This window comes from Cicer arietinum, chromosome 6 (genome assembly GCF_000331145.2).
Source record: "Cicer arietinum cultivar CDC Frontier isolate Library 1 chromosome 6, Cicar.CDCFrontier_v2.0, whole genome shotgun sequence".
Taxonomy (NCBI): domain Eukaryota; kingdom Viridiplantae; phylum Streptophyta; class Magnoliopsida; order Fabales; family Fabaceae; genus Cicer; species Cicer arietinum.
Genome location: NC_021165.2, coordinates 31,958,990 through 31,985,457, shown reverse-complemented (window position 1 = coordinate 31,985,457; position 26,468 = coordinate 31,958,990). Strand labels below are relative to the sequence as shown.

Here is a 26,468-nt window from a genome sequence, read left to right as displayed (position 1 = left end):
ATGAAAATATGAGTTTATTTGAAGATTTGTGTTACAAATTTGATGAAATTTGTATTATATTGAAGAATATAATTAATTTTATAAGTTTTGATTGAATTTATTTTTTGAATTTTTGTATAAAAAAGGATAACATTGTTGAAATTTTAAAACATAAAATATCAAATTGTCACTTAAAATTAAAATAAAGGACCAAGTCGAAAAAAAGAAAAGATAAAAAACTAAAACGTTACATTAAGTTAAAAGGATCTGACTGATGCAACCTTGTTAAAAATATCTCCTAAATCAATTAAGCTTTAAAGTGTGCAACTGTCAGTGAGTTCATTGATTCAGACTTGCGGAGGTTGAACCGAAGAATCGTTCAACAAGTCTTTAATACTATTGAAGCTCAGCAAATAACTTGAATCGTTGTTCTCTGGAATTCCCCTTTTGGAAGAGCTGCTAGATGTTTGTAAAAATGTCACTGAGAGTAGTTTTGCTTTGGAGAAGTTAAGTTCAAAGTTCCCCAATTTGATTGTGCCGCCGTGTTTCTACTTTCTCGCATGCTCCTTTGTATTATAGGTATATTGCACATTCCTTACATTAAAATCTTGTGTTTTCTTTCAGAGTTAGGAAGCAAAGATAAAGGATGTAATGAGAAAGATTGGAGAATTTCTAAATTTAAAGGGAAGATGAGAAAAATGTTGTGATTTATTATAAGAGTTAATTGGTGCTTATGGTTCTTGATCCTTACTTAGAAAACAAATTTTAAAATAATTTAATATACTATCGAAATATCTTCACTGTTTTCTCCCATTTTCTCTCTATTTCAGCAGTTACATCTAACGGTAAACTAGTGAATCCCAATTTTTCTGTCATGGCGGGGGCTTCTTAAATCATGGTGGAGCATACGTTCTTTATCGTTGAAGAATACTAATGCTAATTTGGTTTTTCTGCAAATACTAATGTTGGTTTTGTTAGTAATTACGTTTACAAATGGAGAAATGTTGCTAATAAAGAGAAAATTTCACTCCTTTTTGCTAATAAAGAAAAGTATATTCACGAGGTGTGAGCTCAGTGGTAAAAGTTCATTGTGAAACATGTTGTCAAATTCATTGTGAGTTTGTGAATTAAATGAGCTTATTCTCTTTATCTTTAATTGATTCAATACAATGTTGTCTATATGAACTGTATTTTATTGCCAGAAACTCTTAAGTAATAATGTGGTCATCAGAAATATTGGACTATGGTATTGATTGATTTGAAGGTAAGACAATGTTGTGTACTGAATTTACCATAAAATAATTTGTAGTTCCTTCAAGATCTTTATTGGATTCAATGGGGTCCACGGAGAAAAGTATGATCTGAAAGTTCAATTTTTGCACATGGGGATAAAACTAAAGACATTTCTCGTTGTAAATTTATATAATTGAGATATCAGAGATAATTAAGGTCATGTTGCATTGTACATAGCAAAACCAATCAGACGTGTCTTTGATTCTTTTTCATTTTAAAAGCATACTAACATGAGGATTCAATATTTTTTTTTTTTTTTTGTAGAGGACACACTATATGAACTGGAATACCTAGGGACTACACCGACAAAAATGCTCCTGAAACGCTGGCTGCAATCCTAAAACTTGTTGATGAAAGAAAATATTATGCAGCTATAACAAAAGCGGCCAAATTGTTGGGAGGTCCTTCTGATGTATGTGTCATATACTATAAATTGATATAACTCTTCATGCAACCATATGAGAAACTGATCTATTTATTAGACTGATGTTAAGGTTAACAACCAAGGAACATGATATATAAATCAGAGGAATCCAAGTAGTTTTTTTTTTTCTACATTATAAATTTCATGCTTTTATTCAACTAGTACTCATTCATGAATTGTCTACTCCCTCACCCCACAAATTTGTAGTATTTTCTTATTAACCAGTTTAGAGTTTTAGTAGAATGCAAGGTTATTTGATAGTATACAAATTATGTTGTTATTTGGTGCTTACTATTGGCTGCCTGTTTAATGAACTAAAATTGCACATGATTTTGATCTCTTGTTTCCATTCATAACAGTGACACCATCGTTTAACAGTTCTTCAATCTGTTGACATCTATTCTTTCATTATATTTTGTTAAGATCCCTCATTGTCTCTTATATAGTTAAAGTAGCCTCCTTAATGACTAGGAACTCCTCCCTAATTTAATCAGAATTTTAATGTTGAATTGAAGCCTATTTGAGTCCTAATATTCGGCTACCAATAGATGTCCAGTTTTCCAATTAGACACATAGTATAGTATGTTCACCATCCAAATATCAAGTCATAAGTAGCAATTAGACACATAGTAGCAAATTTTTGAATTTGATTCCTCCACAGTTATTTGATTTTGTATCTTAATCGATATAATAAGCTTCAGAACAACTTGCTCTAATTATTTGGTTTTATTTGGGTACTACAGTTACTGAGGTTTCACTTGAGAATCTTACATTTTGGTTAGACTCAACAAAAAGTAAGTACATTTTCCAAACTACAATGTGTCTAATTGCTACCTATGACTTAATAGTTGGATGGGGAACATACTATAATAATAAATAATAGACAAGTTCATTAAAATATATTATCCAAATTGTCATAGTTTATGTACTTCACATTTCTATAAGATAGAGACGGAGTATCCACCTACATTGTAGAAACTTAGAATTTTGGTCTTCTGCAAATATTAGTAGTTTCTGGTCCAATACTAACTTGTCTTGCAGCTTTTGGTTCTATTATTTGTGTTTTGTTAATGAAACTTGGTCTGTAATGCTTGGGATTATTTGTGGAGCTTTGGCAAGTGTTGTTATTACATTAGAACATGGTGGAGACTAGGCTTTGTGAAGCATCATACATTTGGATTTTGGTTAAATGTATGGTAGTGACTTGTGAGACACTTATGTATTTCTTTTTATGTTAATTACAAATATCTTCATCTCTGTTTTGATGGATTTTTGCTTGAAATCTTATAGTAAAAAACATTATGGATTTTGAGGTGAGTACTATATGATTGAGAATTTAATGGGTGTATGGAAGCAGTCGAGAGACTTAATTTAAATAAATAAATAAAAAGAGTAGTGTCGGTCGACACAACAATAGCATCCGTCGAATGCAACTGCATTGCTTTGAGATTCCCAGGGCAAGTTACGACGCATATGCTAATCCGACACTAAATAATTTAGTGTTTGTTTTCCCTCTATTAAAAGTGCAAGAATATAAGAGAAAAAAAAAGAATTAGATACAAATTTAAAGTGTATATGATTAATACAAATTGTAATGAATAACTAGAGTTATATATATAGTCTTAAATTCTTTATTCTTTTATAATTCTAAACAATATAAGACTATTTCAATGTATAAAAATATCAATTAACTCTTCCTTTGGAGATTGTATAAAAAGATCTTTCATCTAGGAACAATTTGAGAAAGAAAAAAAAAAAAAGTTCTCCAAGATGAGACGCGGCTTTTTATGCTTTCAGAAACAAGAAATAGATTCTCATTTATTTATGTATTGTCACATCACCTTATAGAAAATCTAGTTTTTTAGGAACAAAAAGGTGTTTGAAAATTCAGTTTTTGATCCGCTAGTAGTTGCAAGTGGCACATGAACTACATCTAACCAATGTGTTTTTTGAATTTGATGGTAAGATGGTTGTTGGTTGTTTTAATGGCAAAATCCCTCTAACTTCTATTATTAATTTTATTATTGATTGTAAATTTTTTATTTTCCCAATCAGGGGAGTGTTCACTGAACTCTATTAGTCGTACTTGTAATTCAACAGCTCATAATTCAGTTGCAAAATAGATTGTGCATAATATTATTTACAGTAAATCAAACAAATAAATGCAAATGATAACATTGTGATTAATGTTGCTGCATAGTTCTTCCACCTAATTACTTGATTGAGACAATATTGATGCACTTTCCTTCTATGTACCTGCAATATATTCAATCAAATGATGAATATCATACTCTAAATCAAATTTTAAGCAGTTAACTAAAAATGTAAATAAAAATAAATAAAGATGACAAGTGATTATAAATAAAATAAAATAACAAGTGTTAAAATTTTGTTTTCTAGTTTCTAATATTTCGTTCGAGCCGTGGACCTACTTTTTATCTATAGGTGTGAGAAGATCATATATATACCTTGTAAATCATGGCAAGGACAGTTTTAATAATAGGCACCCCCTGTGGATATGAAAAGTTAACAATAGATAACAACATAGTCAGAACAATATTGGTCAGACAATAGAAGCTATATGCAAACTTTTTGACAACAAATTTTGGCTAAATATATCAATCGGTCTTTTTAAGTTATTTGTTTTCAACAAAGTTTCTTTAACAAGTTAGTTTTTTAAGTCTATAAATATTTACGTGGTTAATTTTTTTAACACATTCTATTTTTTAAAAAAAGAACATTAAAAGAAGATCATTTACGTAAATTAAATTGATCACCAAAGAATCTAAAACAAAACATTAAAAAAAAATTAAACTTCAAAATAAATATATTTAAATCTATTATTTTATCCGCCTTAATTGCATCTTTGACATTGTTAAATGATTTAGATGTTTCAACATTGTTGAACACAACAAAAAATTTATTTGTTGTTGATGATTGAAATTACAAAAACTTTTTTGTAACTAACTGTGTTAAAAGGTTAACCACATACATATTTATTGACTTAAAAGTATAACTTGTTACAAAATAATAACTTACACTATGGACGATCTTAAAAGAAAACTTTAAAAATTAACATTTAAAAATTAAATAATTTAAAGAATCAAATAATGCATTTAACCACAAATTTATAATTACAAAAGTATATGTCATTGCATACCTTTCCACCAGTCTCCTCTTACATCAATTCCTGAGTCATCTACTTCTCCATAATTCTTTGGCTATTATACAAAAAATCATTTTAGGTATGAGAATTAATATATAGAAAACAACTATGAACCTTATAAAATAGAATATCCTAAGTTATTGACTCTCAAGTAAAAAATAATGAATAGATTTGTCATGACTCATTGTTGGTGTAAAAACTTTACAAATATTTGTGGTCAAAATAAAATATTTTGAATAATTTGATAGTTATGATTGATTGAGAGTGTAATTTTTTTTTTTAATATTTAATGATTTAAATGATATAATCTAAGGTTTATGTCTTTGATACAATTTGTAGAGATATACATAAAAATTTAGAAAAATAAATAAATGTGATTTACCACTCACCAATGAGTTTCTTCCATCATTTTGTGTACTATGATAATGAGGATAAATGTCTCTGCCACCATAATTTATTGATGAGCAAAGATTACATGGTTCAATTCTTTGATCCTGGTAGATGAAACTCATATCGAGAGTGTTTGTTTTCTGAGATTCACCACCATAGCCCTTGGGGATGCCATCTATATTCATGTGAAACAAATCAAAAATATGAAAAGGAATATTATCCAAATCTATTTATTACAGAATTTTTCCTATATACTAATAAATAATGCAAAATCTTAACCAATTAAAGTTAATAGTTTCAAATTATAAATTAAAAGCTACAAATTTTTTTAATAATTAGCGGTCAAATAAAAAAAACTAATCATTACATGAATAAATCAATAAAATTTTGAAAAATGAATATATATACTTTAAATAAAAAAATATGATATCATTATTACATGATTTTGTCAATATTATATCTTATAATATTATTTTAAAAATTATAGAATATATTTTGTCAATGTATTCTATCTTAATTAAAATATTAAAGTATTAAAAAAAACTAATTATTACATGAGAAAGGAGGGTGTAATAAGTTGCACATACATATGCACCATGTATGAAAATCCATGAAAACATAGTCTAAAAGAGTGAATACTACCCTTTGTTCCAAGTATAGAGTCCCATGTCTCCTTGATAGTTCTGGCACTGATCACTTCAGATCGCACAGATTCTTTTCGTAACACCACCTAAATCAACACATACAAAAAAAAATCTCAAGTGCCATAAAAAACATTCCATATTCAATGAATTTATCACATGATTTATTGCAATAACCTAACTAATCAAATAAATGATTCAATGAAAATTTCTTTATTCTTTTTTTATAGACAAAACAAATTTATTATTGAAATTAATGCTTAAATGAACTTGTTAAGTTGAAATTTTTTTAAAAGAGAAATGATAAAAAAAAGTAACGTAAAAGAATAAAACCTAATAACTATTCATACATGTTTTGAGTTCGAACTCTAAACTTCTCTGTTCTCTGTTGTATACAAATTTATTTATTATTTTATCTAGACGAAAAAAAAAACTTACTACTAAAGACTATATTAAAAACTTGACGTACAATGATAAAATATTTTAAATTTAATGATATTTTTAAGTTAATCACAAATATATTTTAATTACAAAATTCGGTCGTTAAATTGATTGTTATAGAAATTGAAATAATCCAATTATTAAACCGGCAGCTAAATAGCGGATTTCTAATATAAAACATTACATTAGAGGATTGAGAAGAAAATATAGAACAAAAAACTCCACAAGAAGAAGATGGGTATGTTTCTTTGGAACCAAAGACTTCAGAAGTAAATGAAGAAGAAGAATCTTTATGCTTCTTATTTTCTTCCATGATCTTATTGAAATCACTACCACAACTATCTTTTGTTGAAATAACCAAAGTGAGAGTGTTTGTTATATATAGACAATTATGTCAACCACTGCCAAATAAAATGACTTAAAATGAGGAAAAAAACAATTATGTTTTTATTTGACAAGAAAGAGAACTTAAGGAAAGAAGAGAAATCATAATAGAATAGAAGAGAATAAAAAAAGAGGAAACAGAGAAAAAGAGAGTGCAAGAGTTTGTGTTTTTTCAAATCTAAGATCACACCAATTTATATATATATAAGCAATAAAAAATGGTATGTGCCGGTTTATTTTATCTTACTTGGAATTTTATTTTTAATTTTCCAAGAGAGAAACTGAAATATAACACGAGGATAGTGCTTCTTTTTTCTCTGCTTTTTTATTATTATTAATTTTTTGAGAAACTGAAAAACTGTGTATTATTTGGTTCTTTGGGTTGGACCACGAATTAGATAGCATGTGTATTATTTTGTCTTTTAGCATTCAAAAATAACTTTCGATGTGTATTGAGTTGATTGGAGGAGAAACACTTACATGATCATAATCCTAATTAAAGTTTGTTTGAGCACACATACAAAACTAAATCTATATCTGTTGACGCTAAATTTTGTGCATTTATTTTGAAATAAATATAATTCAATTATTTTAAAAATAATATTATTTAATTACCATTTTTTCTTTATTTTGTGCGTTTAAATATTGTATCTAAAATTTTGTGATCATATAAAATTGTATCTTAGTTAAACTCAAATTGTTAATAAATTTTAGATTAAATATCACTTGTGATCCCTTAACTTAATTTCAATTAACGTTTTAGTCCTTTATCTTTTTTTTTTCTTCTCGATTTGGTCATTTATTTTAATTTTAAGTGACAATTTGATCTTTTATGTTTTAAAATTTCAACAATGTTATCTTTTTTTTTACAAAAATTCAAAAATTCTTCAAAATTTTCAAACAAAATCCATAAAATTAATTATATTTTATAATATAAAACAAATTGAATCAAATTCGTAACTCAAATCTTCAAATAAACTCATATTTGTCATTATTTAATTAATGTTGTCGGAGATGAAAATATGAGTCTATTTAAAGATTTAAGTTATGAATTTGATGAAATTACATTATATTGAAGATGATAATTAGTTTTATGAGTTTTGGTTGAAACTTTTTTATGAATTTTTTGAATTTTTGCAAAAAATAAGGATAATATTATTGATATTTTAAAACATAAAATATCAAACTGTCACTTAAAATTAAAATAAAGGACCAAATCGAGAAGAAAAAAAAAGATAAAAGACTAAAATGTTAACTGAAATTAAGTTAAAGGACCATTGGTGGTATTTAGTCTAAATTTTAATTGAAAACGAATTGTTTAAGAGAATTTAAGTTTAAATATTAAGTGAAATAATTTTTAACGAAATTAAAAATAGATATTATTGGTACATCATAATCATTCAAAACTTGTTAAAATTCTAATTCTTGATTTTTTCACTTTACATTTTACTCACTTTAAAAATTCTAAATTTCTAGCGATTCAACTCCTTTAAAGCAAATAATTCACTATAAAAAGTTAATAAGAAAAAAAAAACTTCATATATGTATTTATTATTTGAAACTTGCGATAGTTGCAACGTAGTTACACTTTGTCACATTAATGTAAGTATTTTTATCTAAATTAGATGGAATAAATATTAAAATAGATTTTAATTTTTTTTAATTTAAAGATAATTTAATCTTTATCCGATGACCAATAAAAAAAATGAAAATAAGACAATAAATAGTAAAAGAAAAAAGACCAAGAAATGACCAATATTGAATGAAGAAGACAATTCCAACTTAGTACGTAACGGCATCTATCTATTATCTATTATACACCACATTTAAGGAAAGCCAATTCAAATTCAGCAACGCATATACTATTACTATACCATGCATTAGTTTCATGTAGAATTTCAGTTTCTTTTTTATAATAAAAGTTAAAACTCTAACCAAAACTGAAAAGGCATCGTATACGAGTAAATAATATGCTTTTGTATTATTATTATTTTTGTGAAAAATGTGCATTTATATATGGTCTCTAGGACCACAACATTTGCTGCTTAAAAGTTACAAGTCATTCCCCCATCTCGAATGAATTAATGAGTGTAACGTGTTAATATGAGTTTGATGTTAGATCCACATAAAAGATTACATGTTCATTATAACATTGAATTCTTTTTATTAATATATATGATACATAATTTTAACAAATTTGTCAATAGGACTAACGCTCACAATTTTAATTATTAATTTGTTAATTTGCTCGAAAAGCTAAATAATGTGGATTTTATGATAAAAATGTGCAATATACAATATTGATCAAAATCCACGATTAAAATGAATAATTTTTTTTTTCTTTGATAATTGATAGATGGTGGAAAAATGTATTTAATGTTTTGTTAGAAATATAAAATGACAATTAAATTGGAAGTAATTACTTTTATTAAAATTTCATACAAAATAATTTCATCAAAAAAAAATCATACAAAATAAAATGGAGATTAAGAGAATGACAAAAAAGAGAAAATTTGTATAAAAGTTAGAATATTTTAATTTATATACACAGCACTTAAAGAGTTTTTACATTTTATTCATCCAATCACCACTATTATATGATTAAAGATATTTGACTTTTACCGTAACTCACTAAAATTATGTGTTGAGACAAAATCTCTCTCAAATGGTTTTAATGATAACAACATTAATTAAAAGATTATGATTGAGGTTAATGACTAATCTATGCTTTTGAGTGTATTCATATAAGGAAAACAAGTTATTAATCATTAAGACAAAAAGAAGAAAAAATTTGGTTAAAATCTGGAAAATGGAAAATGCTGAGGATGAAAAATGCTGAGTATGGAAAATGCCGAGGATGGCCTCACGAGTCGGTGAAACTGCAGTTCTGCATCCTCGCTGATTTGAATTACTTTTATTTATTAAACAAAGGCAGAATAATATTAAAGAATGAATTATTTGATTCATTCAAACAAAGACAAAATAGTATTAAAGAATGAATTATTTGATTCATTCAACAAAGGCAAAATACTATTAAAGAATGAATAAAGAAAAACTTTTGAAGAAAATGAGTAAGGAGGCAAAAGAAAGATACGAGGAAGGATTACACTAGGATGGATCTATAGTCAACATCTTGAAAAACATCCCAACACTTTTTGAAAGCAACCCATCATATCATAGGCAAAGGCTACTAGTAGACCTATAAGATCACTTTTGTGTGATTTAAAAATATTATAAAGTCAATCTTATATTTCCCACTCTTTAGCTCAGCTCAAATCTGAAGGTTTTGAAAAACCCATCCCCCGGCTTGTTTTCAAAACACTTGAAAATTTTTAACGCCAAAATCCCTATTCAACCCCCCTTCTAGTGATATTTAGCTACGTCATTATGCTCATAAATAATTATAAGACTTAATTGTAATTTTAGTTATCTTATTTTTAATGATTCAATAAATTGTTTATCCTATTTTAAAAATTAATAATTTTGCTTATTCCCTTTGGTTTTTTAATTAAAAAATGATGACGTAAAATATTTTAAATAATATGACATATGATATTATAATGTGAGTGATTAACACCTATGAAATTGAAATAAAACGCCGTAAAAACATAACTTTCAACTTCAGAAATTCATATTTTTAAATTAATTAATGACATATGAATAACTAATGCATTTAAAATATGTTAAATCGTTATTTTTTAGTTAAAAAATCTAAAAGAATGTCGACTTTTAAAAAAGATAAATCAATTTTGGTGAATTAGTAATAATAAAAGATCTAAAATGATAAATAAACATAATTATAATTTATTAATAGTGTAAAATTTTACATTAATAATGACAATTAAACTCTGAAAATAAAGAGCGAGACACTATGATTTTTGAAATTTAAATGTAGTTCAAACCCATTTATATGAGACAGAAAAGATGGTCAGGCCGGTGATGGACAGGGTTTCAACCACATTGTGATATCTTACTTCTAAGAAAAATTCTGAAAAAGAAAAGCATATACAGGGAAAGTCTTCGTGTGCCCTTTTTGATCCACTATATTTAACTTCCTTTTTTTCATATCTAGTTCTGAAGTTCAACATCATTTAGATTTGATGCATGTACCAATCTTTTACTTCAACAATTAGATTTGATCATAAAGTTGGTTTTTTTATACATAAATAAAGTTTTATTACAACCACACATTCATCATTATAGGTGAAACACTCTCTCTATCTTCTATGAATTGTTTCCAAATATAATACATCTTTTGCTAAAAAAAATAAATAAATGCATGAAACCCCTCTAATTAGAGACGTTGCTTATGGACCATATCCACATAACCAATCTACATGCATATAAAAATTATAACAGATTTTTATAACCAATTCATATAATTAATTAATCTTATAATCAATATTCTTTTTCAAAATTTTTCTCGAAACAAAATATAAAAAATCTCGTTTTCTTTGTAAAAAATTTGTTTGGAAAGAAAGTTTTAATTTTTTTTTTTTAAATTTTTTTCTTGAAAATAAAATTGACATTTTTCATAAGCCAAGTTTGTCGCTGTCACGCTAATGTAGTTGCCTATTTCAGCTTTTCTAGAGAAGAAAGGTTTGTTAAGGCCTTTCTATAAAGCTCAAACAACGAACCTAATGAATTTTGAAATATTGTAGGAGTTATTTCGAATGGTGATCAAAGGAATTTCCAAAGAAACAAAAATATATTTGACTCTTAGCACCTGCACCCAAAGTTTATCTGGCTCAACCACCCATTTGCCATGCCAATTTGGTCATGTACACTTCATTCAATAAAATCATTAGTGCTACAACACTAGTGATATGAAGAAAGAGAGTAGATCCATTTGGATAATTTATATATACTTATAATGGAATAATAATCTATTTGTCAAAAAAAAATGTAGTAATAACTTTTTTTTTTTTTTTAATTTAAAAATGATTTGATTTGAGTTAATTATTTAAAATATACTTTAAAGCGTAATAGTTATTTTACAACATTAAAAATGTAATAAATACATTACTTTGTAGGGTTAAATGAATTTTTAGTGTATAAAATTTTGAAATTTATATTTTAGTTCTTGTAAAAAACATTTATACTTTTAGTCTGTACAAAATTATAATACAAGTATTTTTAGTCTCTGTTAGAATATCAACATATATTTTTGAATAAATTTTTTATAGACATGTTAAAAATGAATTCAAAATTCAATTTCTAAGATCCATATTTTCGTTACTTTTATCTTGGATTTATTACATTTAAAAAATTTATATTTGATTTATCTTAAGTTAAAAAGATCTAAATTTTTATAGAGAAACTTTTTATAATCTAATAAATGTCCTTGTAAATAATTATTTAAAATTTTAAAAATTGAAGAACAATTAAACATGTTTCTTTCCAACAAGAACTATATATATCTCCTTGTAGGAAAATTTTATATGGACTAAGAAATGCAACTTTTTTATGGGAATTAAAAGTGAAAGTTGAAAATTTTACAGAGACTTAAAAATCATTTAACCCAAATTTGTATGTTCCACTTGTAAAATATAGGGAAGACATTTAAAACTGAAAGAAAAAGATTGAAGACATGTTGTGCATGCTATAGAGGCTAATCATGAAGTTGTTTCACTCAAAAGGTGTCTCTATGACCTTATAGTTCAAGAAGATTTTTTCTTTTGGAGACAGAGATAGTGATATGAATTCAAAATTCTGTCTTTCGACAACCACTTCTCATAAAAAAAAAAAATTGGTTAATTATCATGTAACGAAAATGAGATTATGAGAGCAAAATTCTTCTGAGTATAAATTTTTATAATTTTCTTTTATTATAACTAGTGTACTCATCCAATGTTGCCTAAGTTATACATCTATAACATTATGATTTGTATAATTCTTAAACTATTTGAATTAAAATTATAATCTTAATTAGTAAGGTGGAGAAAATCATAAAAAAAAAGTTAAATAAATTAATTGTTATGCTCTAATTGTTATACTCTAATTACAGTTGTTCAATGGATCGGTCATTTTCGATTCTCTTTAATTTGAATGGCCTAATAACATGAAATGACATGTTATGTCTCACCTGCTTCGTAATAATGCTGCAATTTATTAAGTCTGGTATCCCCACTCTGGACTATGTCGACCAATGGACAGTTTGACCTATTTTTCTTTTAATATTTTCATATTTTAATTAATGAAAAAAAAAAAACAAATTTATAATACAAAAACACCATCGGTTAGAGATAAGGAAATACAATTATGACATATAACACCTCATAAGTGAAGTAACAAATCTATGGTTTAGTTTAGAGTATTTCTTACAAATACAACTTCCGAGGTAACAAAATAATAGATACAAAGAAATTAAGGTGGATAATACTTTTCAATAAAGAGAGCAAGAAAAGAAAAAAAAATCTAATTTGTTTATAGAAAAAAAAATTGGTTATTTTTAAAATGGACCACTCTAAAATCTAGAGGGTGAGTACAGTCCGACCTCATTTTTAAATTGAGCGCAAAACACTCGATTGTTTTTATGGATTAAAATTGAGTTGTTTTTAAACCGCATTTTTTATAGTCCAACTCAAACTGAAGAAAAATTTCCCCTGTACCCCCATTTTTATACCTATACCCCCATAATTTTTTAAAAATGACAATTATGCCCTTATTAATTCAAATATTTTTTTTTTTAATAATTTCATCTTTTCCGGAACTACAAAAAAGATTTCCGGTACACACCTTATTTCCGGAAAACTTTTTTCAAGTTTTCCGGTACAGAAAGTTGTTACCGGAAAACTTTAAAAAAGATTTCCGATACAGAAGTGAAAAATTGTACTACCGGAAAACTTCATTCCAAAGATTTCCGGTACAGAAGGTGTTTCCGGAAAACTTTCTCAAAAAGATTTCCGGTACACACCATTTTTTTTATTTTTTTTTAGTCAATAATTAACGCATCATAAATATTAATTAACACACATAAATATACCATAAATAATTAATAATTAATACACCATTCAATAATTAATACACTGTTAATATACCATAATAATTCATAATTAATAATTAATACTCCTTCCATAACAAGATCTACAAATTAGTTAAAATTAAATAAATACTAATATAATAAAAAAAATAAAACAAAAAAATTGTTTTAAAAAATATTTAAAAAAAAAATCAAACAACTACCGGAAAACATGTGGATGAAGTTTTTCGGTGGTTTCCGGAAATGTTACGTTGAAGTTTTCCGGAAATGATGTTGTGTACCGGAAAACTTTTTTCAAGTTTTCCGAAAATGATGTTCTGTACCGGAAAACTTTTTTCAAGTTTTCCGGAATGAAAGTTGTGTACCGGAAAACTTGAAAGAAGTTTTCCGGAAATTTTTTTTTTTGCTTGTTATTTCTGTTCCGGAAATGTTAAATGAAGAAATAAAAAAAAAATTATATATATGAGGGTATTTTAGTATTTTTCCTTTACTTTTGGGGGTATAGGGACAAATGAGTGGGTACAAGGGAAAATTTTCCAAACTGAAATGAAAGATTGGCTCCAACACGTTGAGACCGACCTACTTTGACCATTATTGCTTTAATTAATCAAATCAACAAAAAAAAAATTATTTTAATAATTTAGTTTCGGAACATCTACATGTTAATATTTGATTAGATATATGTGTAAAAGATATTTACTACAACAATATATAAACATTAAATTAATAGTTTAAATTCAAATAAATGATATTATTAGTAAAAAATACATGTGTAATTTGTTGCGATATTTAAACATGATAACAAAAAAGTTTTTTTTTTTTTTTTTGACATAAAAACTATTAGAAAAGAAGCAGACAAGTGTTATAAAAGGGTAAAAGTGTGATTTGCAGAGATAAAATTTGAGATAATTTAATAAAAAAATTAAATGAAATATTTGAAGATAGAATCTAAATAAATATGGATAGGGTTTTTTGTATAGGAAAATAGATATCGATAGGTTGTTGAGATTATATGGCTAGATATCGATAGGTTGTTAATAATTTATTTGGAAACCATAAATTATTTTAAACAAGTAAAATTATTAAAAAAAATTCAGAAAATAACAAAAGATTCTTTTTGAAAAAAAAATTAATGCAATCAATTTCTTTCAGGAAAATAAGCAATTATTCTTATAAAATGCTTGTATGTTGAAAGATCAAACATGGAAAAAAGGAATGAACAACTCATTAAGAATAAAACAAAGGGGATAAAAAAAAGACAATGGTAAAAAGAAATAAAATTAGACCAAGCATGGCATCAATCAATTGGACTATACATACATATAAGGAAAGCCAATTTTAAATTCCAAAGACTATACAATACCACTTGCATGTTTCAATTATGTGTTCCTTGTATAATAAAAATTTCAAAACTAGAATCAAAAGTACATGTTTTAAGAGTAAAAGAGCATGCAATTATCAAGCCTCATGGACCATCATCTTGTGGCTTACAAGTTAGTTAAAGGTTCTTGGAATTGTGTAATTATAAACGCCAAACATTTTTCATCTGTCACTTTCTACACTCACACAAGTGACACAACTCCATTTAAGGTGCACGAGGAAAATTTTGTGTAAGGGAAAAAAACTTGTCGTTTATTACATTCATCATGCCGAAAAAGTACAAAACAACAATTTTTTAGTCAAAAAGAACGCTATTAACCGTTGGTTTTTTTGGCACTATTATATAGCTAGACAACACTTTGAAACAGAACAAAAGTATTGTTATACCCATTGCTTTAAGCGTGGGCCTGAAACCTCCCGTGGTCTTATATTTCTAGAGTTATTAAATTATTATTTTACTTAATAGTTAGTAGTATGTATTAATTGTTGATTTAACTCATAGTTTTAGTTTCTTTATTTTCATTAATTTATTTAATTGATTTATGTATTTTAAAAGTTGACAGTTTTGATCTATTTTTTAATTTTTAAATTAAAAAATGACGATTTGATATATTTTAAATGATGTGATATAGGATTTTATGATATAAAATAATCTAGATCCATTAATTACTCATATGTCATTAATTTATTTACAAAAATAAATTTTTTAAATCAAAAGTTAAATTTTTATATGATTTTATTGCGATTTCATGAGTGTTAATCATTTTATGTCATCGTATCATATGTCACGTTATTTAAACCATGTCACATTACAATATTTTAGTTAAAATATGGAATGAAGACCTAAATTATTAGATTTTAAAATAAGAGTATCACTTTTGTAAATTAATAAAAGTAAAACGACTAAAATTATAATTAAATATTAATTGTTTTCTTAATGCATGCGCGACATATAGAAAAATGTAACATGTTCATGCTATTGTTGCACGTGCTGAAAGAATTTTTATTAAATAGAAGTCATTAAAATTTTATTTATGATTTATTAGTCATCACTTTAGTTATTTGATTGCAACTTGCATCACTTTAATTATTTTATTGATGATTTTACAATAAAAATACAAAAAATTAATATAATAATTACAAGAACGTCATTTTATTAGTTTGTCCATGATATTCAGAATATTAGAGGCGACCCTATGTTATAGGGTCAATTTAAACAACACATTTACATAAGAGCATAAAAATATCACATTTGCATAATTTGTTTTTTTATCGTATTTTTGTACAAAGAGCATAAAAATTTAATATCTAAAACTTCAAAACAACGTATTTAAATTTTGTAAGATTTTGAATAATGTATAATAAAAGTTCAAAATTACATAATTATCATATGTTCCTCTAAAAACTAAATTCATGACTGTATAAACATTGAAAATGGTATTTACTTTAGAAATGCTTCATCTAAATCTCCTTCATTCACATTGACCTCCATAAGAAAACAACACTTTTACTATCAGCATCTCATCATTGCCTAACTTTTTTCTATCAATACGACTTCACGAGCCATTTTATTGCTAAATATGAGAACATAAATAATTATAGCACCAGGACAAAATGGAATGCTAGTTGCAATCAAATATCTAAAGTGATGACTACTAAAAAGACCCAACAAATACAGTATCAACTGGCACTAAGTCAATAATAGTTAAGAACTACAATTTCTTACTCCCAAAACATGGCATTGCAGTTAAATCCATAAATCACTTCATTCATACAGATTCAACGAAATAAATAAACAAATGTTTAATTATGCAAGTTTCACCGTAAATAGGAATCACTTTAATTTAGTATCTATAAAAAAAATTCTCAAAATATATCTTTTTATAATTTCAAAAAACTTTAAATTTATTTTACTGACGTGGCTTGTATGATATGACTAGTAATATAGAATTTTTGGTGACGTGACAACGGTTATATAGATATCAGGAGCTAACTGGAACTTTCAAGTTGAATCATTAAAAACATATAAAAAGCTAAAAAAATTATCTTCTTTGACTCAATCTGAAAAGTACAAAGAATCCAACAATATTCATCTTCAACTCAAAAAAAAAAAAAAAACAGCAAAATCAATTCAATTAGAGATACAAAAAAAAAAAAAATAGTTCAACTACATAAACAACAACAAATTCGCTCCCTCAATCGCTTCACTCATAACAAAAAATCATCACCTTCAACCTATAAATTCATCACCACCAATTCAAAAAAAAAAAAAAAAGTTTAAATATGGAACCAAACACTCACCAGATCTTGATCCAAATGGTAGAACGAGGAACACAAGAAGGGGTTGAATTGTATTCTATTTTAAAAACATTTTAATAATATTAAAACAATATGAAAATAGAGTAGGTAAAACAGAAACACAAAAGAACACAATCAAATTATCTTGGTTCACAACCAACACGATAACTATGCCTAGTCCCTTAAAACTTAAGGATTTAATTCACTAATTGACCAACTGAACGACACTTCCACTAAACATGTGCTAGTGAAACTGAATGTGTTCAAGTCTTTTCAACCTTCTAGCTTAGTATAGTGAAGTTGTTGACGAATGCAACCACTACTGGGTTAAGTTACAAAAACAAAATGTTTAAGGGTTTCTAAATGACTCTTATAAGAGGGTGTTTACAAAGTTGCATTATCATAAAACTGTTTCTCAACACTTAGACAAAATAAAAGATAGAGAGTAAGAATGCAAAGACGATTGTATTGTGTTTATTGCAGTGTGTTGTTGTTGTTGTACCAATAAGGCTTACACATCCTTTTATAGAGAAATTGCAAGGTTCCCGACCTTTGTTTTGATTGTAAGAAATTAACATCTATCATGAATTTTCATATCAAATCCTCATAGATTGATTCACCATTAATCCTTATCCAAAAATAGTATTTGTAATTGATTATGCATATCTTGATATGGAGACAGAGACATTAGATGATATCATGATCAGAGTATGTCACATAGACCTTCAAACAAATAACAGATTCAGAATGTTGAGCAGCGGATGCACAAAAATTTGTCTTCTTAAGAGCGTTGATTTTTCATCAGAGCATAGACTTTTAAACATTGACTTTTTTTTGCAGAGTATTGACTTCATAACAGAGTCAGACGATCAAATGTTTGACGCAATTATAAGAGGCAGACTAATTAGAGCATTGCTTGCATAATAGATCACCAAAGGCACGTTTCAAAGCACGTTCACCAGACTTAGAATACAGAAAGTAGACTAGAGTCTTGGTGTTCATTTAACTTAGTCCAAACATCAGAAGATGCAGCGTAAAATCATTGATAATAATTGATATGAGAACTGCACACTTATACATAATATTAGTGCTTTAAATTGTTCCCACAAAATAATTTTGTTATAATCAAAACAAGTAAGGGTCATAGTTCTTCAAACCAACTCGGTTTTAATAATCTCCCCCTTTTTTATGATGAAAAACATCTATTTTTGTGAATCATTTTTTAATTTTAAAGGAGTAAACAAAAATTAATGTAAAATATCATAACAAAGCTCGCCCTTAAAATATGTATGTTTAATCGTAAGAGAAATATTCTGAAAAGATAATTGATGAAATTAAAAAGAACATGAAATTTTTATTAAAAATGTTCTCAAAACATATTCTCCCCCTTTTGTTATCAAACAAAGTAAAGTCATTTCAAAATAAACCTGATATGAGAGAAGTGCACATTTAAAATATTAGTTCTTTAAAATAAGTAAGAGTCATAGTTCTTCAAACCAACTTAGTTCTTATACAAATGCCCCTCAAATTTAAAGTCTCGAGCCAAATACTCTCTCACTATCACCAGAGTTGGAACCAAAAGCCCAAAAAAAAAGAAGTGAAAACACAAAACATTGGAGGTTTTAATTGTGTTGATCACTTAAAATTTTTTTTTTAATTAATTATTTACCAAAAGCTTATCTTCATTTTAACGCAACTAAGTAAAATACATATTGAAGATAAAACACAAAGAACTTTAACGCAAATATTTTTATACTAGTTCTCAACAACTATTGTTACATCTAGTCTTCTCATTATACATAGATTTCGTCGTAGTACAACCGTAGTACAATCAGTGACTTAATCCTCTAAAGCATTCTTAACTCTGTCTCTTCATACTTTGAGTATTCTCGAGGCTTCTCCAAGCTAACTAGGGTTTGAAGCCTCTCTAATCTTACCAAAAATGCAGTATGTAAATTCCTCAAGATTATTGGTTTCACTTTCCTCTTGAGTTAAGTATTCTTTTTTCTGCATCTCTAGACCAAGTTTTATTCAAGGCCTCTTCATATCTACTAGAAGTACAATCTTTGTATCCCCTCAAAAATCCTAGCTTCACTAGCCTCTTAAGTTGAATATTCTACAATGCTTCTCCAAGCTCCCTTTTCTACAAAGGTTGTTGCCACTATCAGTTCGATTACAAAAATTTGAGTTTGTTCAAATGTGAACACAAAGTCATCCTAGAATTCTACAAATGAGAGGCTAGTAATAACATAGGACAGTAGTATTTTTTCTAATAAATAACACATGAAAAATTATTACTAACTAACAGTTACTTATGTCACTATCGTAGGTAGTGATAACTTAGGTTTTGAATTAACAATATTAATCCAACACACTTAAAGTAACATGTTAACAAATAATTGTTCTTTGGCTTTGTTATCATCATAACATCAATTGAAGGTATTTGTATCTAAGCCATACTAATTATTACATTTAATGTGTAAAACAAATACTAAAATGGAAGTTGCGGTATTCGGAGGATTTGGAGGCAGTTTGACATGAAATATTATCCCACTAGTATGGTGTTTTGACTAATGTTTATTCTTCCGGTGCATGCTTTGTTGGAAATTTAAAAAATTGCTCAATATGGTGGAGATACTTAGTTTCTAATGGGTAATATGTTAGAATCAACTTGATTTCAAGAACAATGACCCTTAATTATTTTGATGATAACAAAAATTATTTTGTTGGAACAATTTATTCCACCAATGAATTATTTAAGTGCGCAAACCCTTTTTCATAAACCTTAAAAGACCTTACGCTGCATTCTTTGATGAATTGAGAAAATAAACAAATAAATCTACCACAATGCTTTGAAGAATTTGCTAAGGCTATGTCTAACTATGATAAACTCACTCTCAACTCGCCTTTGATGAATTTGATAATATAAGCTCGCTTTGATTATTCTGCATATGATGAATTTGGCAAACTAGTTGATTGCCTGACAAGGCCAACACCCTGATAAAAACTCAACTTTGTTAAGTCAAACATTTGAGCTCAGAACTTTGAAGAAGCCAACACTTCAATATCCTCTAATCGTCACAAGTTAGATTTATCATTTGACTGAAGAAATGCATGATGTCCTCTAAAAATGCAATCTTCTAGTTTTTCCACTACTTCTATCAAGATATGTTGAATCAATTATGAATATGAATTTGGACAAGTCCTTAAATGTTGATTCTAGATCTCTAAAGATTTGATGAGTCATTATGTTACATGTTGATTTCATGCAATCATATTAAAGTTAAGAAACCCTAATAACTTTGAAGTCTCTATATAAAAGGAATTTTGATCTACAATGCAAAATATGCATACGGAAAACTTATTGCCGTCATATATAGCAAGTCGTGAAAAACCTTGTATTATTTCTAAGTGTTGAGAAACCTTGAATACGTTGTAAGAGCATACCTAATAAGCATTCTCTTGTAAAAGTTTTTAAGAAAACCGTCATAAACACTCTTTGTAATTTAGCCTAGTAGTAGTTGTCGTTCTCAACAACTTGATTGTACTAAACTATAAGGTTGATAAGACTTTAACACAATCAGATTGACTTATCGATGTTTAGTTTACATGTCATACTTTTGGTGATTACTTGATTAAATCCTTTTAGGGTGATGGGACTATACATAGCTACCGTGTTGGTGTTGAACTAGAACAAATTTGTTTGTGCTTCCTCTCTTTATCTCTTTATTTGCTTTTACTTTTGCTTTTTCTTTATCATGTTTTATTTTATCATTTGTTTTTAAAACCTTGAAAACACAATTCAAACCCAATTTGTTGTGTGTTTCTCTCTTCAATTGGCATCGTAGCGGTCCTTGATAGCGTTTCAACAAGTGTATTGAATAATTGGAAGTAATAATTAAAATGGTAGTACCGAGTGTCCAACTCAATGATTGCGTTTTACTATCAAATTATATTTAATTACTAAACTGAACAAAAAGTTTCCAAATTGATTGAAATATTATTTGAAATTAACAACAGTAATAAAATTGATCTTTTATAATGAGAAAAATGTCAGGGATGAGTTTCACTTCGAATCCAACCTTGGTGTCTAATTTGATCCTAGTTGTTGAATTCCTTTATTGAATTATTACCGAATTCTTTTTATTATTCTTGCCCTAATGTCTTAGTGACAGAACCTTTAATTCTAAAGTAACCCCTAATTCCTTAGTAGATTTAAGATTAGAATTAAGCATTACCGTATAGAAATTCTCTTGTAAATTATTGCTTTGCAACTAATTTAATTGGTTTCATGACCTGCATCTATGTCTAGACTACAAATTCATGAATTTCTCATCTCAAGCATTCGTAAAGTCCACTTCCGTTTCAAAATACAAACCGTAGAAAATTTTAATGTTGATCAAGCAATAAAAAGCATTAAGCACAGAGATGAGAAAAATAATTCAATAAACTCATTCATATAACTAGAAATTAAATCATAAAAATAAGGGTTTCATCTTGTTTCACTCATCCATAACAAATAGGGTTTAGTTTCTCATGACAGAGATAAAAAAGATAGAGATTAGAGAAGAATTACAAGAAGGATTCATGAATGATTCTTGATAAAACTGCTCCAATGATGTTAGAAACGACCGTCTAGGGCGCAAGTCTCCCAACTTCCCAAGAGTAAAAAAGATCCCTAAACAGTGTAAATTGCGTTTTTATGAATGCTGATGCGCGTCGCACGCCCCAGGCGCAGGATTTGTGCTCCAAACGCACCTAGATAGTGCTGAAAAGCTGGAAATGCGCCTCAGGCGCAGTTGGCGCGCTTCAGGCGCACAACATCTGATGTATGACGTATATTGCATTTTACTCCTCTTTTGAGTCTGAATTTGGTGTCGGTATCTTCATGAAAGTTGTAAATATGGATCTTAGCTTTCAGTTTCACTTGGTGTGACTCCAATTAAACATCTACAACTCCAGATATGGCTGAAATACTCCACATATGTCATGTTGATTTCTCACCAAAAGTCAGCACTGCACTAAAACAAAGTAACAACGCAAAACTCCGTAAAATCTCTACTTAATCAAGGAAATAAGAACATAAACATTTTATTAAATCAAATAAATAAAATTAACAAAATATATCAAATAACTCCTTAATTTAACTAATGATTAAAGATAAATAAGACTAAAATAGAGAGAAAATAGTGATTAAAGATAAATAAGACTAAAATAGTGATCAAACTCAATTTTCAAAGTTCCAGCTACTACAAAACATTCATCATGCTCCATTGTTGCTTACAAAAAAAAAAAACAAACACAATTTGTACACTTTAGCATTCATTCATCAAGTTCAACTCTCTCTTTACACAATCTCACCAAAGTTTCTCTCAAGTGTTTAGAAAGGGTTATGAATTTATCACTCAAATCCTAGAACATGCATCACGCTACCATAAGCTTGAAAAAATTCTAGTTAGCAATCACAATGCAGTAAACACATGCATTTTTGGAGGACATTCGGGTTGTAATGGGGCATAGGTAAGGGTATGACATTTTGGGATAGTAGGCTTTACTACTTGGAGTTAGGCATACATTTCCAAATTATTCTACCATTTTTTATTTTTCTTCACCTTTTCATTCTGAAGATTCTCAAACGTTGACAAAAGAACTAAGAAGATATTATTTACCAAAGTACACAAACTGATTTTTTTTTCTTCTTTTTTTTTTCTTTTTTTCTTTTTGTGAGAATCACCACCCCAAACTTAAAAGGTTGCTATCCCATGAGCAACCCCAAACTTAGAAATTTATCAAGATAATAAAAGGTGATTTAATTAAAGTTAGGTATTTGGCTTGTAATGTGGCAAATAACCGAAATAAAAGGGCAAGGCTCAAAGGGGCTAGCAAAGGATAAAATTTTCATAGGGTAGTTAGAAAGGCTCAAACGACCAAACAAAATTGCCTCAATGTATGCATAAATTACAAGTGATGCAAGTCAGAATTAGTGCAAGTTCTAGAGGAATAACACATGTCTAGATAATCACACAACAAAGAATTTAAGTGTTTAGGCTCAAAAGCTCACAACTAGGATAATAAGAGAGAGTATTGACAATCAAAATAAAGCCAAACATGCCACTACAAAATTTATTTAGTTTATTTTTTTTATTTTTATATGATCTATGGTGTTAGCAGAAACATTAGAAAATGTATTGGTTACGAGGAACTAGAGGAAAATTCTGAATTTAACATATCTGAAACTACTTGCTCCTATTGCTTAAAGAACGGTTGTAATAAAAGAACTTTCCTATGTTAAAAATATGGAAAGAAAACACACGTTTCAAAACTAGGAAATCAATACCCAATCAAATGTGGGTACCTCATAACAAAATAATCTATCTTGCAGATATCCTTAAAAATAAAGTTGAAACACCAGTCATGGTACATGGGCAATAGATTATCACGATACATGATAGGAGAAAAGTCTATGTTCAAAAACCTAACCCTCAAGGAAGGAAGATTATGAGAAAATTAGAAGGGTAAAATCACAGGTTGTGGCACAATAGGTAGTGGTTCTCTTTCCTCTATTAAATATGTTTTACTTGTAAAAGGACTTATGCATAATTTGTTGAGCATAAGTTAATTAAGTGATAATGGTTATGATGTTGTATTTAATCAGAATTCTTGTAAGGCAGTTAGTAAAATAACTGGATCTATACTATTTACTGGTGAGACAAAAAAAATATATACAAAATAAATTTATCAAATTACGAAGAGCAAGAAGTAAAATGTATCATATTTTTGAATGGCAAACAAATGATCTAACACAAAAGGTTGGGACATGCAAGCTTGAGATTAATATCAAAATTAAAAAGAGTCAACCTAGTCAAAGGTTGGCCAAATATGAATTATGAATCAGATGCTCTTTGTGATCATGCTAGAAAGAGAAACAAACAAAATCATCCTTCGCTTCAAAGAATGTTGTTTCCACTTCTAAACAGCTTGAACTTTTTTACAATGATTTATTTGGTCCCGTAAGGATTGTTTCTGTTAGTCATAAAAAGTATGCACTCGTTATCGTTGATGACTATTCCATATGGATATGGGTAAATTTCCTTAAACACAAGGATGAGTTTGATGACTTTTCATCATATGCATATTTTTCATTGTTTTTAGTCATATTTATCTCTAATCGTTAGTTAATTTAAGGAGTTATTTGATATATTTTGTTGATTTTAGTTCTTAGATTTAATGAAATGTTTATGCTCTTATTTCCTTGATTAAGTAGAGATTTTTCATAGTTTTGCGTTGTTTCTTTGTTTTAGTGCAGTGTTGAATTTTGGTGAGAAATCAACATGACCTATGTGGAGAATGTCAGCCATATTTGGAGTTGTATATGTCCAATTGGAGTCAAACCAAGTTCACATAAAAGCTAAGATCCATGGATACAATTTTCATGAAGACACCAGAGCCAAATTCAGCATACGTCATACATAAGAGGCTTTGCGCCTGGGGCGCATTTGTGCACCGCTAACTCTGTCAAATAGCGCTTGAAGCGCAAATCCCGCACCTGGGGTGCTTATCACGTGAGTGAGTGTATAAAAACGTGTTTTTATTACTTTTTAGGTATCTTTTTTACTATTGGGAAGTTTGGAGACTTGTGCCATAGTAGAGAAACTCATAGATGATTGTTTCTAACACCGTTGAAGTAGTTTTATCATGAACCATTCATGAATCCTTCTTGTAATTCTTCTCTAATCTCTATTTAAAACAAAATTTATATAATAACTAACCTATCTTAAACTAACCTAAGTTTTAGAATTAAGATATAATAACTTACGACACAAAAATTAGAGACAATTGGTGTATTTAAACACGAGTCAGTATTAAAGAAAATAAAAATATCTATATAAAAAATAAATAAAAAATTCATATTAAAATTTAAGACTATTCCACGATATGGAACCCAAAAAATAAGACTCGATTTTAAAATTTAAATCAAAGTTCAACTTGTCATTTGCATGGATATGATACTAACAATTATGATTTTTCAAAATGAAGAAACCAACTTTTGGATTTAATGAAGAGTTTTAAATAATCAAGTAAAGGCCAATCAATTTTAGTAATTATTTAGAGACAATTGGTGTATTTAAACACGAGTCAGTATTAAAGAAACTAAAAGATATCTATATAAAAAATTAAAAATAAATAAAAAATTCATATTAAAATTTAAGGCTATTCCATGGTATGGAACCCAAAAAATAAGACACGATTTTAAAATTTAAATCAAAGTTCAACTTGTCCTTTTTATGGATATGACACTAACAATTATGATTTTTCAAAATGAAGAAACCAACTTTTGGATTTAATGAAGAGTTTTAAATAATAAAAGTAAAGGCCAATCAATTTTAATAATTATTTAGTTTTTTTTTTTTTTTTACAATTACAATTTCTCTTGAGTAGTGTTTTAATTCTCAAATGCACAGGTAAAATGTACACCTCTTGAAGGTAGTCATTGCTCCCCTAAAATTAATGTAGCCACACTGAAATTATTAGCCCGACTTGAATCATTTAACACGTGAAAGCTTGACCATTTCACTCAATTTTGTAGGTTAGTTCAATGACAATAATTATTATACTCTGCATAATACAATGTATCCAAATATTGATATAGATTCCATTGTAGCCACCCCTAAGGACTCAATACCTCGCTCATATAAGTTTGTATGAAAAATATGGTTGAATAGGGCTTCCATGGTCTGCCAATAAATGTTAAGGTTGAATTAATATATGATAGAATGTCAATATATGCAGATATGTTACAAAATTGAAATGAGAACGCACATGATGCTCCATTGTGTAGTCCTCCTTGAGCTGTGACTGTGCTCTGTTGTCCATGCAATCCTTTTTTACAAGTATTTGGCAGCTTTGAAACACTGCTCTAGCATACCCAAATATGGTCTACAGTTCCACTAATTTGGCATTCTCTGTAAAATTGACGATTGATGTTGACAAGTAAACTGTCTTGATAATCAAAGATTCCACATCTATAGAAGACAGATAAGTCAGAGTCTGAGCATAGAACCACTACTTGGTCATTTTCGGGCCCAACAG

At 27.8% G+C, this 26,468-nt stretch overlaps 1 protein-coding gene and 1 long non-coding RNA gene across 2 annotated transcripts; one reads left to right on the top strand and one right to left on the bottom strand.

Moving 5' to 3' along the window:
* The first annotated feature begins 205 nt into the window (after window positions 1-205).
* Window positions 206-2,026, top strand: LOC105852434 (uncharacterized). The gene is made up of 2 exons (XR_001144271.3): window positions 206-558; window positions 1,537-2,026. It is a non-coding gene; the product is annotated as an uncharacterized lncRNA (long non-coding RNA).
* A 1,646-nt stretch (window positions 2,027-3,672) lies between these two features.
* LOC101495586 (uncharacterized) lies at window positions 3,673-6,788 on the bottom strand. The gene is made up of 6 exons (XM_004507132.4): window positions 6,519-6,788; window positions 5,895-5,982; window positions 5,252-5,427; window positions 4,857-4,917; window positions 4,165-4,206; window positions 3,673-3,952 (listed from the first exon to the last, which is right to left on the bottom strand). The coding sequence occupies exons 1-5, from the start codon at window positions 6,645-6,647 to the stop codon at window positions 4,190-4,192; spliced, it is 471 nt and encodes a 156-aa protein (XP_004507189.1). The 5' UTR covers window positions 6,648-6,788; the 3' UTR covers window positions 3,673-3,952; window positions 4,165-4,189.
* Between the last annotated feature and the right edge of the window lie 19,680 nt (window positions 6,789-26,468).

Bases quoted from the DNA above. Each gene is read 5' to 3' on its own strand.
- LOC101495586 (XM_004507132.4), bottom strand. From the start codon at position 6,647: ATGGAAGAAAATAAGAAGCATAAAGATTCTTCTTCTTCATTTACTTCT. The intron at 5,983-6,518 runs GTAATGTTTTAT...GTGTTGATTTAG, and splicing joins TTTCTTCTCAATCCTCTAAT to GTGGTGTTACGAAAAGAATC. The intron at 5,428-5,894 runs GTAGTATTCACT...ACATGAATATAG, and splicing joins CTCTATACTTGGAACAAAGG to ATGGCATCCCCAAGGGCTAT.